Here is an 18,959-nt window from a genome sequence, read left to right as displayed (position 1 = left end):
AGGCTTATGGCATTGTTGCCTTCTTTGGAAGGGGCATTGAATATAAGAATAAACAAGTTATGATTCAGTTTTATAGAACTCTAGTTAGGCCACACTTGGAATTTTGCATACAGTTCTGGTTCACCGCACTACTAGAAGGATGTGGATGCTTACGAGAGAGTAAAGGTTTACCAGGATGTTGCCTAGTGTGGGGGATTTTAGCTATGAAGAAAGAATGGATAGACTGGGTTTGTTTTCACTGGAATCCAGGAGGTTGAGGGGGGAAACTAATAGAAGTATATAAGATTGTGAATGGCATGGATAGAGTGGAAAGTATGAAGCTTTTTATCAGGGTGTAGGAGTCAATTACTAGGGGACACAGATTAAAGGTGCGAGAGGGGAAGTTGTGCGAATCAAGTTTTTCACACAAAGCCTGGAATACATTGACAGAGGAGTAGATGGAAACAGACACAACAGCAGCATTCACAAAGCACCTGGATGAATACATGAATAAGAAGGGAATAGAGGGATATGGATCCTGTAAGTGAAGACAGGTTTAGCATGGAAGGCAAAATGTGGCGGCACAGGCTTGGAGGGCCAAAGGACCTGAAACTGTGCTGTATTACCCTTTGTTCCAGTTTTTGGCATATGCCCTCGCTCATCTAAACAATAGCTCCAGCAACTTTAGATATTCTGCTCTCATGATAAGGGGGACTGGATTGGTTAGCTCAATTCTCAAATAATATGTTACTGCATATCTATTGATCTCTTACTCTCAACATGTTCTGAACCCTGGTCTTTGTTGCTTAAATGGAGAGTGTCCATTCACGTTAAGTAAACAATAGACCTATAAATAAAAGAAAAATATTGTGGATGCTGTAAATCTAAAATCATAAAGTGCCCCAAAAGGGTGCAGGTCTCTCTGAAAAAGTGAGTCAATGTAACTCTCTTTTAGTGCTGCGGACAGGATGGGGACACTGGAATGAGAATATATCCAAGGTCAAATAGAAACTGGGAGTGTGAAAAAGACTGTCAGATTTTGTAGAGACGAAACAAACCATTTAGGTTGATGACCTTTGGTCAGACCAATAACTCTGCTACTTTCTCCAGAATGCTGCTGGATCTGCTGAAGATTTCGAACCTAGTTTTAAATTTTCAATTTAGATTTTCTATCAACCAAGGTATTTTGCTTTTGAGACAACCGCTCTATCGGTGCAGATAAATTTCTTGGTGCATCCTGGTCCCAAGATTGTCAAACACCATGGCGCACTTCCTCTGGGCGAGATGTCAAAAGTCACAAAAGGATTCTCCTCCTGGGTAGGTGGCGCTGTGCCGCTGTCGGTGCGTGTGTGTCCACTCCTCCGGGGGAAGGTGGCGCTAGCGCCCGCCCACAATGTGTTGGTACTCCGCCTGACTAGGAGGCGCTGTCTCTCTCCGGTGCCTGTGGCGTGTTGTGGCCGCTCTGTCCGTTGTTTCCCGGCGCCGTCCTGCTGCCGCCACCGCCACCGCCGCTCGGTGCGACTCTGTGAAACTCCCGCTTTGCTGGACACCTGAGAGAGAACCGCCGGGATTCATGAGGTGAGCGCCGCTGCTAGGGCCCGCGGAACCCGGGGCGGGAGGCTCGCTGCAGGCCGCGGGCTCAGCCTCCCGCCCGCCCGCTGGCTGAGATACAGTATTTCAGAACTCGAGCGGGACAGTGAGAGGAGGAGGAGGAGGAGGAGGGGGAGGGAAGGCCGGGGCCCAACTGCATCGGAGCTTTTTTTTTAAAAAAAATAAACAAGTAAAACGAAGAAAAATAAATAAAATCCCGTGTCCCAGATGCGAAGTTGCAGAAATAAAATGAGTCGCTGAATGAAGCGGCGGCGAGTCTGAACTCGGGGCCGCGGCCTGTTCCCCGAGTCTTTGTAATTTATGGCGGGATAGGACTGAGTGTTTCCCGGATTCGCGCCCGTCCCCTCTCACTGCCTGCCTGCCTGCCATGAAGTTGTAAATAACCGGCCCGAGGTTTGGCGGCTGCTCTCCATCATACCACTGCTGCTGTTCTGATGCCGAGGCCTGAGATTACAGGCCCGAGGAGCCCGTGCGCGACAACTTTTTGTGGCGATGTGAGGTTGGCGGGCGGGTGGGCGGCCGGATAGCTCCTGCACCATACCCTCTCCGGGTTTGGGCAAAATGCAAGCCGATTAAGAGGAGTTTGTGACCGTTTCTGCTCCCTCTCTGCAACCCCCGACCCCGTCAAGAAAGTGACGGGAAAACATGTTGCGGCTTCAAGACTTCAGAGACACCTTTTTCAGAGTCTTTTGGCTCTTTCCATTCCGCGACCTAATGAACAAGATCGGTCACATTGGTCTGCCGTCTTATACCTTGACATTTTAAAAAATTGAGCAAGGATTAGAAAGGGGAAAAACTGAGTGTAACATTTTAAACTTGTGTCTAACCAGCAGAGGCCAGTAGTGATCTACAGAAAGGGAAAACTCAAAGGAGATGGCTTTCCCACAATCGAAATCTGCAGATGGAAAGATCATAATCTACCCTCCTGGTGTTAAGGAAATTACCGACAAAATTTCCAACGATGAATTGGTCAAAAGGCTAAAGGTACTTTTAGACGTAACTTGTTGAAACAATTTTCCAAGATGCTTTGTTTTCTGAAAGATCTATCAATTTGAGAACATAACGCAGGGCAACTCTCAGCTGGTCAGTTTCAGTTGCACGACCTCGCTCGAAAACTTGACTCGTGCTTAGATTTCCTTTCATTCTATGCTTAAGATTACCAATAAAGTATTTCTAATTTGCATGGATGACTTAATTGCATTTTTTTTGATAATTGAACAAATTGCAATATGGCAGTGTATTGCATTGTTTCACAGTTTGGCCTTGTTTTGCTATTTCATTGATAATTTATTTCAAGTTACTTAAGCAGTTGAATAGTTTATCAACATTATAAATTGGTCACTTTGTTTTTGTGCTATCACTTATATTAGCCTATCTTGAAAGAACAGTTTGCAGTCGAGAGTTTAGTTCTTGGTGGATTGCCGTAAGTTATGGAAGAATTAGACAGTGGCTCCTCTTCCTTCTCCAATTCAATTACTCTGAATGAAGTTTAATCGTGTATCATTGGATTTTGATAGCATAACATTTCAGGGAAAGTTTTCTATTACATTAATAGATTGCTGCAGTTCTTGAATGCTAACTTATTATTCTAAAATGTGCAGGATTATGGAGTTTTTATTTGAAATGCTTAAAATAATCTTGGAATTGCTTTACCTAATTGATTTTTGTCAGCAAATGTTTTACAGTGTTGAAATCTGTCTAGTCATTTATCTATTATGCCAGAGTTGAGATACTGATACTTTATTTTTCATTCAGTTTGAATTTTTATTTCTCATAGTGCTCCATACACTTAATTTACTCCAGTTTTTACACGTACTTTGAATTACATCCAGTATTATGTTTATTATCCACAAATCTATGACATGCAATGTTATCAGATTGATGTATTGTACTGATGAACATTGGTTCAAAGATGTGGTGCATGCTCTATGACTTGTTAAATTGGAAAAAGATGAAGAAGCTTGACATCTGGTCTTGCCTTGCTGTTGGCTGAGGAGGTATCAGAAAGTAAAGATTCTTGCAATAATGTATAGATATTCTAAGAAAGGAATATGACAGTTCAGGTTGGCTGTAAGAAGAGCCAAAGCATGTGCATCAATCAGAAATTATGTACTGCCTGGGCACTGAAATACAAGAAAAAATTACCATTATAACTATTGGTCTTTAGATCTATTTGTGAGGTTCTGTTGAGCACAATAGGAAAATGGACCATGGTCTGTGTAATTAAGCATATACATAAAATCGGAGTCAACATTTTAAAATGAGAATTCTTAGATTTTACATTTACTGTTTTAAATTTATGGAAGGGTCTGATTGGTTAGAAATGGCAATGGTTTCTGCTATGGCCTGTAAATGCAGAATTCGAGCTTTATGTCCGGATTCTCCCCCTGTGGATCTGTGTATGTGTGAAATTGATCCCAGATTCTATGTTTCGTTCTCATAGATGCATCCAATCTGATTGTTCAGTCCTCATGATAAAATTATATGGTAGCTGTATCCATATTTGCTGTTATCCATGGGAAGTCTATGCACCTCACCTTCACAGATAATGGCGATTTGGTGTAATTAATTCAGGAAACATGCCTTTATCCAGAGATTGGTTAAAATGTAGAACTTGTCATTTGGAGTGGTTGAGATGACTAGATGCTCACTGGAGAAGATAGAGCTTGGAGGGCATTGAGAAGAAAAGAGGAAGATTAATAGAAATTGGCCTTGCGCTCCCTTGAGCTTACCCTCACTTAGTGGGATCATGGCTGATGGTTTGCATTGACATCATTTTTCTGCATCTTCCTACATTGCTCATATCACAATTCTATTGATCTCTGACTGAGTTTACTCGATCACTGAGCATCCCACAGTTTTCTGGGTAGAATATGCTAAAGGAATATGATCCATTGAACGAAAACGTCTTCTCATCTCAGTCCTAAATGGTCAATCCTTTCTTTGAGTCTGACCCTAATTCCAACTTCCTGAGTCAGGATAAACAGTCTCTGTGTTGACCCAGTCAAACCTCTCAATGATTTACTAAGGTTTAGCATGTCCACTTATTTTGTAAACTTCCAGGGCATCTGTGCTGAGTCTTTTTGCACACTCCCTCAAAGAGCAGTGCCCGCATCCCATGAGTCAGTCAGTCAACCTTTGTTACATTATCTCTGGAGTGAATATCTCTCTGACCAGGAGGCAGAAATGTACACAGTACGTCAGGTGTAGTCTCACGAAAGCTCTATATATTATTACAATAAATTGGGTTAATTTTTCAATAATAAAAGTGTACTATTTGCTTTCCGAATTCTTACTGAACTTCATGATTTGTATATAAGAGCACAGAATCCTTCCAAATCCCAAACTTTATTAATCTATCACTATTTGAGACAGAGTGTTTTACAATTTTTCCTACTGACATGGGTAATTTTACGTTCTTCACATTATATTCTGTCACACTCTTGATCACTCCCTAATCTGTCCTAATCTGTTTGCAGCCTCTTTGTTTCCTTCTCACTGTTTAATTTCCCATTTAACTTGCTATCAACAGCAAGCTTTGGTACATTATGCTGTCATTTAATGCATTGATATGGATTGTAAATTGTTGAGACCTGAGAGCTGATCCTTTGAATATTTCAGTTGTTACAACCTACAAAGCTGAAAATCTTTTTGTCAATGTATTCAATTGTTTATTATCCTCAAACGTATGGGTCCTAATATTTAGTAATATTCCATTGTGACCTCGTTAAAAGTTTGTTTAAAATTGAAAGACACTGCATCCAATGGTTCCCACTTGCCACTGAGTTGCAACCTTTAAAGAGTTGAAAATCAAAACATGGTTGGGAGGAAGAAAAATAAAGCATTCATGGTCACGAGAGAACAAGTATTCGGTAAACTAATGGGACTAAAGGCTCACAAGCACTCTGGACCAGGTGGCCTGTATCCACGGGTGTTCGAGGAAATGGCTGCTGGCTGTAACGTTCAAAACTTTGTTAGATTTTTGGAAGTGTTCTAATGGTGTGGAAAACTGCAAATATGACAGCACAGACAGAAAGCAGGCTGTAGGCTAGTTAGTCTAACGCCTGTTTTGGAAAAATGACTGAATCCAAAATTAAACAATTGGCACCAGGACATTCATAAACTTATAGGCACCTAAGTCATGTCAACGTGGTTTTGTGAATGTTAAGTAGTGTGTAATAATCAGTCTTTTGAGGATGTAGCTAGTAGGGTAGAAAAAGTGGAACAAGTATTTGTAGTGATTTTGTATTTCCAAAAACAAAAGGTACTTCATAAAGTGTTACTTTATAAGATACATTATAAACCTCTTGATTCTGGGGTTATTGTATTGGAATGGATAGAGGACAGGGTAACTAACAGGAAACAACGGTTTGGAATAAATGGGCCATTTTCAGGTTGGAAAAACAGCGATTAGTAGTGCAGCACAAGGATCAGTGCTGCAATTTTAACGATTCACGTAGGATAATGGCTGTACACTAATCTACCCTTTTTCTTTGGCACTCCCTTGGGTTCCAAGATGGCATTCTTCCATCAAGAGTTGTTGGTCTTGAAGTGATTAAAACAGTCCAATGCTAGACTCGCACACTGAGTCACTGGTGGGCAGGTAGTTTTTGATGAGGCACTTGGATGTGATGTTTGGTTTTTCACCTACTCCTGTTTTGTGCTTGAACATCACTTGGACCTATCAAATGCTCTTTGGTTGCCCTTTTGTAGATGCTTTACAGTTTGAGCAGTCTTTGATAAGACATTCCCATAAATTGGTGAGAATGCTGCATTTCCGCCACTGGCCTCTTGTTAATTGCTTGCTTCAGGAATTTGTATCAGGATATGGATAATGTGGCCTACCCAATGCCACCGATTGGCCTGAACCAGTGTCTTGATGCTGGTCTGTAGACCTGAGAGAGAAAACAGACATTGGAGCACCTATCTTGCCAGAGTATTTCTGGAGGTGTCACTGTTGATATTTGTACAGGTATTTGTTGTACATTGTCCATGTCTCTGATGCATATAGGAGAGCTTAAGGTGACATTGTAGCCCTGTAAACCCCAAGCTTGGTGCCAGGTTTGAAGTCTTTGTCATCAAACATGCTTTTCCTCAGTTGGCTGAAGACTGAGGTGACACACTGGAGGCGATGTTGAGTTTCATTGTTACTGTCTGCCTTGCTGAAAGAAGGCTCACAAGGAATGAGAATTGATCCACGTTGACCTGTGAATTGCCATGGATCATGATGGTTAGGGGCAGTGTAATGCAGCAGAAAAAGGCTGATAGAGAAGTTTGTTTTCTGTGTTTTTAGTTGAAGGCCTTTTTCCCCTTGTGTCTTCATGAACGAGGGGAAATGGCTTGGAGCTCAGCTTCTGAGTTTGCACAAATTTATGTGTCACCTTTATAGGCAGTAGTTGAGTGTATGATAGTCATATTTCCTGATGGTGTAAAGATGAGTGGGAAAATACCTTGTGAAGCAGGCAGAGTGTACATATTAGAATGCAGATGGGTGATTGTACAAGACTTTGGCTGAGAGTTAAATATATGGTTATCTGTTTTGGTGGGAAGAATATATGGTTATCTGTTTTGGTGGGAAGAAAAGGCAGAATATTTTTAAATCCACAGAGAGACCACAGAATGTTACAGTTCAGTGTGATCTGGGTGTCCTCAAACATGAAGCGCACAAGTTGGCAAGTAGTAAAGCTACTCCTTCAAAATCAACAGAATGGTGGCCCTTTTTTTTTTGCAAGAGAAATTGAGCATAAATATAGGCTACTGCATATAAGGCATTGGTGAGAATGTACCTGGAGTAGTATATGCTGTTTTAGCCACCTTGTAAGGATGGATATACTTGTATTGGAGGCAGTTCAGGGAATGTTCACTACACTTATGAGATCTTTGTTTTACAATGATTGTTTGAGCAGTTAGGCCTATTCTCTTTGATGTTTAAAAGAATAAAATTCAGACGTTAGTTAACTAGGTAGATGTTCAGAGAATGTTTCTCCCCGTGGAAGCATTTAGAACTGGGGATTATAGTTTCAAAATAAAGAGTCTCCCATTTAAGATTGAGTCTTCTCTCGATCACTCATCTTTGGAATTCTCTACCCTAACAGCAGTGGAGATTGGATTGTTGAGTGTATACTGAACTGAATAGATGTTTGGCAGACAGAAGAGTTGAGGGAGGCAGGGAAGAAGAGAACCCATATCTTATTAAATGGTAGAACAAGTTCATTGTTCCTGTTTCTCTGTTCTTTCTTGGATGGGGCATTAGATTTGCAGTTTTCCAGTTCTTGCAGATCTTTCGAGAATCTGGGGAACTTTGGAAGATCACAACCAATACGTCCACTATTTCTGCAGTTAGTTCATTTATCCCATAGGATGCACTCCATTACTTCCAGGTAACTTGTAAATGGGTGTTGAGAGTGTGGTGCTGGAAAAGCACAGCAGATCAGGCAGCATCCAAAAAGCAGGAGAATTGACATTTCAGGCATAAACCCTTTATCAGGAATCTGCTGTACTTTTCCAGCGCCACACTCCTGACTCTAATCTCACTTTCTTCTAACTAGTAAATGGGTGGAAGGGTTAGGGGAAGTCAATACAGTTTCAAAATCAAATAACATGATAGACCGAGAAAAAAAGTCAGCAATGGAAGGGAATGGCAAAACTATAAATATAGTGATTAAACCTGAAGTGGGAAATAATGAGTTAAGTAAAACATTACTGCTGAGGGTCAAGTTGCAGTGTATGACCCAACTAAAAATTGTATATACGAATGTGTGAAGTGTAAGGAATAAATTAAATGAGCTGCAGACATAAATTCAAATTGCACATTATGATACAGTAGCCATCAGTGTGACATGGCTGCAGGCTGGTAGGGATTGGGAACTAAATATGCCAGGTTATAAGGTTTACCAGATGGGGAAAATGGCAGAGAAGGTGGAATAGCATTTCTGGTGAGAAACAAAGTTACTTCAGTGGTAAGGGAGGTTACAGTGAGGGGGAAAGCATTCAGTGGAGACTGTATGGATGGAACTGTGGAACAGCAAAGGATCTAAAACTAATATAAAAAAACAAAAGAACTGCAGCTGTTGGAAATCAGAAACAAATTGCTAGAAAAACACAGCATGTCTGGCAGTATCTGTGGAGAGAAATCAGTTAATGTTTTGGAATCAGTGATTCTTTCTGAAGTCTCTGGAACTGAAATGTTAACTCTGATTTTTCTCCACAGATGCTGTCAGATCTGAGTTTTTTGATGAATTTGTTATATTTAAAACTAATAGGCCTTTGCACAGACCCCTTGCATCAGCTCTGAAGTGCTAGATTGTATTAATGCACAAATTAGATGTGTAGCAAAGCCAGAGTAGTATCAATGGGGGATTTGAACTTGAATATAGATTGGGAGCCAGACAAGCACCTTCCAGAAAGTAGTGAATTTCTGGAGTGTGTCTGGGATCTCTTATAGCAGTATGTCCTCGTTGCAAGAAAGGGATACAGAATGCTGGATTTAGTGAGTTGCCTAATTATGTGTGAACAATTAAGAAATAGTGATTATGATTTTGAACACAGAACATTACAGCGCAGTACAGGCCCTTCGGCTCTTGATGTTGTGCCATCCTGTGGAACCAAACTGAAGACCATCTAAGCTATGCTATTGCATTCTCATCCAAATGCCTATCCAATGACCATTTAAATGCCCATACGGTTGGCGAGTCTACTACTGTTGCAGGCAGTGCATTCCACGCCCCTTCTACTCTGAGTAAAGAAACTACCTCTGACATCTGTCCTGTATCTATCACTCCTCAATTTAGAGCTATGTCCCCTCGTGCTAGCCATTACCATCCTTGGGAAAAGGCTCTCACTGTCCAACCGATCTAATCCTCTGATTGTCTTATATGTCTCAATTAAATCATATCTCAATCATCATCTCTCCAACAAAAATAGTCTCAAGTCCCTCAGCCTTTCCTCATAACCTTCCCTTCGTACCAGGCAACGTCCTAGTAAGTCTCCTCTGAACTCTTTCCAGAGTTTCCACATCTGCCTATAGTGCAGTGACCGGATCTGTATGCAGCACTCCAAATGTGGCTGCACCCGAGTTTTGTGTAGCTGCACCATGATTTCATGGTTTTGAAACTTAATCCCTCTACCAATAAAAGCTAACACACCGTATGCATTCTTAATAACCCTATCAATCTGGGTGGCAACTTTCAGGGATCTATGTACCTAGACACAGAGATTTCTCTGCTCATCTACACTACCAAGAAACTTACCATTAGCCCAGTGCTCTGCATTTCTGTTACTCCTTCCAAAGGGAATCACCTCTCACTTTTCTGCATTAAACTCCATTTGCCACCTCTCAGCCCAGCTCTGCAGCTTATCTATGTTCCTCTGTAACCTACAACATGATTCGTCACTTCACAGCTCTGTCGACCTTAAAGTCATCCGCCAACTTACTAACTCATCAAATGTGCTTTCATCCAGATCACTTATAAAAATGACAAGCAATAGTGGATTCAAAACAGATCCTCGCAGTACCCCACTAGTAACTGAACTTCAGGATGTATATTTCCCATCAACCATCATCCTCTGTCTTATTTCCGCTAGCCAATTTCTGTTCCAAACTGCTAAATCACCCTCAATCCCATGCCTCCATAGTTTGTGCAATAGCTTACCATGGGGAACCTTATCAAATGCGTTACTGAAATCCATATACCGCATCAACCACTTTGCCCTCATCCACCTGCTTGGCCACTTTCTCAAAGAACTAAGTTTTATGAGGCATGACCCTTCAAAAAATAATGTTGACTATCCCCTTTTCCGATGATTATAAACCCGATTTCTTCTCATCCTTTCCAACACTTTACCCACAACTGAAGTAAGGCTCACAGGTCTATAATTTCCAGGGTTGTCTCTACTCCCCTCCTTGAACAAGGAAACAACATTTGCTATCATCTAGTCTTCTGGTATTATTCCTGTAGACAATGACGACATAAAGATTGAAGCCAAAGGCTCGGCAATCTCCTCCCTGGCTTCCCAGAGAATCCTAGGATAAATCCCATCAGACCCAGGGACTTATCTATTTTTACATTTTCCAGAATTGCTAACACCTCCTCCTTAGGCACCTCAATCCCATCTAGTCTAGTAATGTACACCTTAGTATTCTTCTTGACCACATTGTCTTTATCTAGTGTGAATACTGGTGAAAAGTATTCATTTAGCATTTCACCTATCTCCTCGCACAACTTCCCACTACTATGCTTGATTGGCCCTAATTTTACTCTAGTCATTCTTTTATTCCGGATATTCATCCTATCTGCCAACGGCTTCTCATGTCCCCTCCTGGCTCTTAGCTCTCTCTTTAGGTCCTTCCTGGCTAACTTAAACTCTCAAGTACCTGAAATGAGCCATCACATGTCATCCTAACATAAGTCGTCTTCTTCCTCTTAACAAGAGATTCAGCTTCCTTAGTAAATCACGGCCCCTGCGCTTGACAGCTTCGTCCCTGCTGACACATACTTTTCAAGGACCCGCAGTCACTGGGCCTTGAATAAGCTCCACATTTCAATTGTGCCCATCCTATGCATCCTAAATCTTGCTAATTGCATCATAATTGCCTTTCCCCCAGCAATAACCTTTGCACTCTGGTATATACGTATCCCTTTCCATCACTGACGTAAACATAACCGAATTGTGTTCACTATCATCAAAGTGCTCACCTACCTCCAAATCTAACGTTTGGCTGGGTTCATTACCCACTACCAAATCTAATGTGGCTTTGCCTCTTGTTGGTCTGTCTACATACTGGGTCAGGAAATGCTCCTGCACACATTGGACAACAGCTGACCCATCTAAAGTACTTGCACTATAGTATTCCCAGTCAATACTTGGAAAGTTAAAGTCCCCCATAACAACTACCCTGTTACACTCGCTCTTATTGAGGATCATCTTTGCTATCCTATCCTCTACATCTCTGGAACTATCTGGAGGCCTATAGAAAACTCCCAACAGGGTAACCTCTCCTTTCCTGTTTCTAATCTCAGCCCAAACTACCTCAGTAGACGTGTCCTCAAACGTCCTTTTTTGCAACCATAATACTGTCCTTGACCAACAGTGCCAAACTACCCCCTCTTTTACCATTTTCTCTGTTCTTACTGAAACATCTAAATCCTGGAACCTGCAATAATCATGATTGAATTCAAGATCATGTTTGAACGTGAAAAGTATGAATCATGAAGACTAACTTTAATGAGACAGACAGTCCACGAATATCTGCTAATGGGTGAAACATCTGTATGAAGAAACATTTAACACCATACGAAACCAGTTAATACCCCTGTGAAGGACACTCTCCAATCCACTTAACAGAAAAAAAGCCATGACTATAAGCTAAAGCTATAAGGGAAAATAAAATGAGATAAAAAGGCTTATGAACATTCAAACAAAAAGGCACAGATCCTGCTGAAAAGGAAAGATACAAAGACCTGTAAAGGACCAGAATTTTGCTTAAAAGATCTACGAAAAAGGATTATAAAATTAAACCAGTAAAAGACATTGAAATCAATAAGAAGCAGTTTGATGAAGGTAAAACATGTGGTTAGGAGTAATGTTGACCTGCTGAAGACTGCAAGTGGAGATATTGTCAATGATCATGGGGAAATTGCAGACATTATTGAGTAATTAGTTTGCTTCAATATTTACAATAGGAAAGGGAATAGCTTGCTGGAAGTCTCAAGGAAATTAATAGTGGATTGACGGCAGGCACTGAATAAGATTAACGGTTTCCTCATTAGCAAGGTTTTACATGATTGAATTAAAGAGTGACAAATTCCTGGTATCTGACACTTTCCATTCAAGTGTGTTAAAGGAAGTAGGGAGCATGTTGTAGATCCCCTAACTATAATCTTTCAGAGTTCCCGAGATACAGGAGTCATCCTTCTGGATTGGAAAATTTCAAATGTCACTCAACTTTTTAAGAAGGGCAAAAGAAGAAAACTAGAGAACTACAGACCAGTTAGCCTAACATCTACGGTGGGGAAATTGTTGAAGTCTATAATCAAGGACAGGGTAACTGAGCACCTTGAAAATTTTCAGTTATTCAAGCAGAGCTAGCATAGATTCATGACAGGTAGATCATGGCTGGTAAACTGCAGTGAAATCTTTTGAAAAGGTGACTAAGATATTGGACAGGGAATGTCTATCGAAGTTTCTTAACATGGGTTTCCAGAAGACTTGATTTAGACCCATATAAGAAACTGTTAATTCGGGTAGGAAACCCACAGAATAGGGCAAATTATTGGCATAGCTGAGAAATTGGTTGAGTGGCAAGGAACAGAAAGTAGGGATTATGGGTAGGTACTCAAATGAGAGAACACAACTGGTGGTGTGTCTCAAAGATCTGTATTTTGGGGCCTCCATTATTTATGTTATTAATGGAGAAAGTGAGGTTTGCAGATGCTGGAGATCAGAGCTGAAAATGTGTTGCTGGAAAAGCACAGCAGGTCAGGCAGCATCCAGGGAACAGGAGAATCGACGTTTCGGGCATAAGCCCTTCTTCAGGAATGAGGAAAGTTTGTCCAGCAGGCTAAGATAAAAGGTAGGGAGGAGGGACTTGGGGGAGGGGTGTCGGAAATGTGATAGGTGGAAAGAGGTCAAGGTGAGGGTGATAGGTCAGACTGGGGGGGGGGCGGAGAGGTCGGGAAGAAGATTGCAGGTTAGGAAGGCGGTGCTGAATTCGATGGATTTGACTGAGACAGGGTGGAGGGGAGGGGAAATGAGGAAACTGGTGAAATCCGAGTTCATTCTTTGTGGTTGGAGGGTTCCTAGGCGGAAGATGAGGCGTTCTTCCTCCAACCGTCGTTTCGTTGTGGTCTGACGATGGAGGAGTCCAAAGACCTGCATATCCTTGGTGGAGTGGGAGGGGGACTTGAAATGTTGAGCCACAGGGGGGTTGGGTTGGTTGGTCCGGGTGTCCCAGAGGTGTTCTCTGAAACGCTCCGCAAGTAGCCGGCCTGTCTCCCCAATATAGAGGAGGCCACATCGGGTGCAGAGGATGCAATAGATGATGTGTGTGGAGGTGCAGGTGAATCTGTGGCGGATATGGAAGTTTCCTTTGGGGCCTTGGAGGGAGGTGAGGGGGGAGGTGTGGGCACAAGTCTTGCACCTCCTGCGGTTGCAGGGGAAGGTGCCGGGAGTGGAGGTTGGGTTGGTGGGGGGTGTGGATCTGACGAGGGAGTCACGGAGGGAGTGGTCTTTACGGAATGCTGATAGGGGAGGGGAGGGAAATATATCCTTGGTGGTGGGGTCCGTTTGGAGGTGGCGGAAATGACGGCGGATGATGCACTGTACATGGAGATTGGTGGGGTAGTAGGTGAGGACCAGTGGGGTTCTGTCCTGGTGGCGTTTGGAGGGGCGGGGCTCAAGGGCAGAGGAGCGGGAAGTGGAAGAGATGCGGTGGAGGGCATCGTCGACCACGTCGGGGGGGAAATTGCGGTCCTTGAAGAAGGAGGCCATCTGGGTTGTGCGTTTTTGGAACTGGTCCTCCTGGGAGCAGATGCGGCGGAGTTGAAGGAATTGGGAGAATGGGATGGCGTTTTTACAGGGGGCAGGATGGGAGGAGGTGTAGTCCAGGTAGCTGTGGGAGTCGATCGGTTTGTAGTAGATGTCCGTGTTGATTCGGTCGCCTGAGAGAGAAAGGTCGAGGAAGGGGAGGGAGGAATCTGAGACTGTCCAGGTGAATTTGAGGTCGGGGTGGAAGGTGTTGGTGAAGTGGATGAACTGTTCAACCTCCTCGTGGGAGCACGAGGCGGCGCCGATACAGTCATCGATGTAGCGGAGGAAAAGGTGGGGGTTGGGGCCAGTGTAGTTGCGGAAGATGGATTGTTCCACATATCCTACGAAGAGGCAGGCATAGCTGGGGCTCATGCGGGTGCCCATGGCTACTCCTTTCGTTTGGAGGAAGTGGGAGGAAGTGCTTTCTAGTTGGTCCTGCAATCTATCATTTCGAGACACTAGTCTGAATACCCTATATGAACTTGTTTGCAAGGCTACCTTTACCAATTTGATTTATCTACTTTGTATGAAGGTTAAAATCACCCACTTCGAATCTTAGAAGCCTTTTTGATTGTTTTGCTTTGTCCTACATTTGTGCACATTGTTAGGAACCTCAGCACAGCACCTAATAGTTCTTTTTCTTATGATCTCCTATCTTCAGCTAAACTGTATAAATTGATCTATACTTGTTGCAAATGCCCTACGAATTGAAGCCCTTGCATCTCTTGCCATTGTTTCAAACAGGTACTTATTCTTTGCATCTGTTTGTCTCAATGAGTATTTGCATATGGTTCAGTTAGCAATCCAGAGTTCATAACTTGCTGAGGTTGGTTTTAAACCCTGTTTCTTAAACATTCTTAGCAGCTTCACTAATTTGGCTGCAAACTGATTCCTAGCTGTACCTATATTGTTGGTTACAATGTGGACCAGACAAGATGATTCTTCCCTCTCCTATTCCACTGTTCTCTAACTCCATACTTAATCCCAACACCATGAGGGCATTGCAACCATTCTAACCCTGCTGTGAATTTTGCCCTCATTAGGCAGTAAAGGTCTTGAACTAAAAGCAAAACAATGCAAATACTGATAGTGTGAAGTGAAAACAGAAACCGCTGGCGTAACTCAGCAGGTCTGGCTGGATCTGAGCAGAGAAACAGTTAATGTTTCAAGTTCAATGACTATTCAGAACTGAAAGGACCTGCAAAATGATGCTGGGTTTGTGTTTGTATGCTATTGACAAAGGGGAAAGAGGAATAAGTGGAATAGATGGACAGTGTTCATACTCTGAAATTGTTGAACACTTGAAGACTTTAATGTGCCAAGCGGAAAATTAGGTGCTTGCGTTGAGCTTTATTGGAACACTGCGTTAGGACTAGGACAGAAATGTTAGCAAGGGAGCAAGATGGTTAATTGAATGGTAGGCTGCTCCCATGATAATTTTTCTCCCCTTGACTTGTTGCGGTTTTCTAGCGAAACTCAACATGAGCTGGAAGAATAGCGCCTCATTGCTGCTTAGGCACTTTACAGCTTTCAGGACTTGACATTGAATTCAACAACTTCAGAGCGTGAACAATGTTCATCTGTTCTATTTACTTCTCATTCCTCTTCATTGAATTCTCCTTTCTCACTGGGATATATCTTTGCTGTGAGCCATGAATGATTTTCTTAAAATGTCAGTAGTTTTTCCTCAACTTTCTTTTACTGCTATACTCCTTCCTCAGTCCACTTTCGCGAGCACTGCCCCCTTACCTTTGAGATTAATCTTTTAGCTAGTTTAGTTTGTATCTGCCGCAACTCAAAACATTTTACTCGAGAAGTAGACAATAAGATGCAATTCTTACATAGGTGATAGTGGAGGAAGCACCTAAAATAGCAATGTTGGATATTAGCATTCAAATGATGTTTGTTCCCGGTTTTATAAGAAATGGTTTTATAGGAAATAGTCATTTGCTAGTATCGAACTAGAGTTTCATTAAAAGAAAACTGATTTTGTCAGAAATTTTTGTCTTGCACTCATCCGAGTCATTGGTTTACTATGCAAGCTTGATAGGTGATTCAAAGCCATCCTGTGGAAATTGGCTATCCTGATCAGGTTTCTTACTGTATGCTGTGGTTCTGTTTGCCGAGCTGGAAGTTTTTGTTGCAAACGTTTCGTCCCCTGTCGAGGTGACATCCTCAGTGCTTGGCAGCCTCCTGTGAAGCGCTTCTGTGGTGTTTCCTCCGGCATTTATAGTGGCCTGTCCCTGCCGCTTCTGGTTGTCGGACAACCGGAAGCGGCAGGGACAGGCCACTATAAATGCCGGAGGAAACACCACAGAAGCGCTTCACAGGAGGCTGCCAAGCACTGAGGATGTCACCTTGACAGGGGACGAAACGTTTGCAACAAAAACTTCCAGCTCGGCGAACAGAACCACAGCAACGAGCACCCGAGCTACAAATCTTCTCTCAAACTTTCTTACTGTATATTTTGCATAGTCACAAATGGGCAGCATGCAATCAATCTGGTCATTGGCCTTGAAAGTGCCTAGTCCATCTCAGGTTACCCTAAAAGGGAAATGCTATCTCAAGCAGTTTCGTACGACTGCAGTAGCAACATGAGTGCCACTAACAGTATGCTACTATCAAACCAAGAAGACGTTCTTCTTATCACATGCGTAAGTAATGTGGCATATGATGTTTAGTATGTAGGTTGTACCACCAAAGGCATGTGAGTCATATGAAATAGCATATCTTTTTGTCTGTTTGCGCAAAGCAAAATGCCGACCATGCTCAAACAGCCAGTCCATACAGAACATGGTGTCCAACTTTAGATCTGATTCTGCAGTTGGACAACATTTGTTCAATAATGCTCAATGTGTGAAGAATTATGCTGGCAACCAAGTTAAGATTGTCAGTTGGGTCCACTTGTGCATTCAGGAAGCTACCTTTATTAATAAAGTTGGGTTTTTTGTAGACTGGCAGAATATGTTTACACATTGTTCCAACTCAACAGAATGGAAGACAACCATTCTCTGGTGCATTTCTAAGAGTAGTGCTTTCATCAATCACAGCACATCTGATTTAAAATGTAAACAACAATTGGCACTTAACTGATGCTTTCTGTATGGCAGTTATGGTCCACTTGTCAACCAATCAACAGTCTTCTTTCATGCACTGTATAAGTTATTTTTGCTTTACTTTGGTATTTGTGAATTGTCCTGATGAATGCAAGGCGAAAACCTTCGACAAAATTTGTCATTCGTTGACAGGTCATTCTGCTATAATGCGACAGCTGTTCCTCTGCAAGCTTGCACTATAGAAAATCGCGCGACAGAAAACCGCTACAGAAAAATCTCGTTGTAGAAGATTGCTATACCCGTTCAGTAAAATGTTTGCGTTATCCAAACAACATCCACAATTTGTCAATCGCTTTATAACCAATTCACACTGACGCAATGTGTATTATAGCAAAACAACCTGTAGTACTTTCTGTGGCTACTGTTGCATGTGATATTTGAATTTTCAAATGCCCCATAATAAGATTCCACAGGAAGGTTTGTAAAGAAACTGAGTGTACATGCGATTGGGGGTAATATATTAGTGTTGATTGAGTTTTGCTTAACAGTCAAAAAGGAGAGATGAAAAGTAAGTACATCATGCTCAGAGTGGTGTTGCTAGGACCATAGTACACTTTAGATAAACGATTTGGATTTGGGGACCAATTATATTTCTAAGTTTGTTATTGACACTAAACTAAGTGGGCTTGCAAAATATGTGGACAGTACAAGGAGGTTTGAAGTGGACTTTGAAAGGCTAAGTGAATGGATTAATACATGGCAGATGAGAAATAATGTAAGTGTGAAGATATTCATCTTGGTAAACACAAACAGGAATATTTCTTAAATGGCGAGTGTTTGGAAGATGTTGATGTTCAGAGGTACCTGGATATCCTTGTTCATGAGTCACTGAAAGTTAGTATACCGATGTAGTCATCAATAAGGAAGACAAATGATATGTTGGTCTTCATCACAAATAAATTTAAGTGCAGATGTAACGATGACTTCTGAAATTGTATACAACTTTGGTGAGACTGCATCTGGAATATTGTGGCCAGTTTTGAATTCCTTAATTAAAAGATAAACTTGTCTAAAGGGAATACAATGGAGGCTCACCAGACTAATCCCTGGGATGATGGGATTGTGTGTTGAGAAGTGTTTATGGAAATTGGGCCTGTGTTCTTTAGAACTTTTAAGAATGGGGTTTGATCTAATTTAACCTTATAAAATGTTTACAGGCATGAAATTACATTCCTTTTTCTGACATGTCAAGTAATTAGGTATAATTTGTCTAGTGAACTTTCCGCAGTAAATGTTGTGCATGTTATTGTAAAATGCATAGCAAATTTGAACTGCAGATTTTGGTTAAAAAGTATTTACTTAGCATTGTACATTTTCGAACCAGAAAGTTGCAGGTTCAAAATGTACTGTAGGATCTGAAAATGTTCATACAGCTGGTGTTTCATTGTACTTTTGGGAGAATGCTACTTGTTGAAATAGAGTCGTAGAGTTGTATTGCATGGTCCATCGCGTGCATGCTGACCAGATATCCTAAATTAATCCAGTAGCATTTGGCCAATATTCCTCTAAAATCTTCCTATTCATATACCCATCCAGATGCTTTTTAAATGTTGTAATTGTACCAGCCTCCTCCACTTCCTCTGGTAACTTCCATACACAAACCACCCTCTGCATGAAAAAGTTGCCCATTGGGTCCCTTTCAAATCTTTTGTCCTCTCACCTTTAAATCTATGCCCTCTACGTTTGGACTCATCTACCCTGACAAGAAAAGACCTTGGTTATTCA

At 41.8% G+C, this 18,959-nt stretch overlaps 1 protein-coding gene across 8 annotated transcripts in view; it reads left to right on the top strand.

Moving 5' to 3' along the window:
- Nucleotides 1–1,402: 1,402 nt before the first annotated feature.
- Nucleotides 1,403–18,959, top strand: part of pds5a (PDS5 cohesin associated factor A) — a 222,221-nt gene continuing 204,664 nt past the window's right edge. For 7 of the 8 annotated variants that reach the window (XM_043692752.2, XM_043692731.2, XM_043692757.2 and 4 more), the window contains exons 1-2: nucleotides 1,403–1,557; nucleotides 2,421–2,574. In XM_043692752.2, the coding sequence (XP_043548687.1) occupies nucleotides 2,464–2,574 (111 nt within the window). In that variant the 5' untranslated portion in view covers nucleotides 1,403–1,557; nucleotides 2,421–2,463. The remainder of the gene's footprint in view (nucleotides 1,558–2,420; nucleotides 2,575–18,959) is intronic. The other variant, XM_043692718.2, reaches the window with a different exon arrangement.

This window comes from Chiloscyllium plagiosum, unplaced genomic scaffold, assembly GCF_037043375.1.
Source record: "Chiloscyllium plagiosum isolate Xiang-an unplaced genomic scaffold, Cpla_swu_hap1 HiC_scaffold_1, whole genome shotgun sequence".
NCBI lineage: Eukaryota > Metazoa > Chordata > Chondrichthyes > Orectolobiformes > Hemiscylliidae > Chiloscyllium > Chiloscyllium plagiosum.
This window is presented reverse-complemented; position numbering and strand designations above follow the sequence as displayed.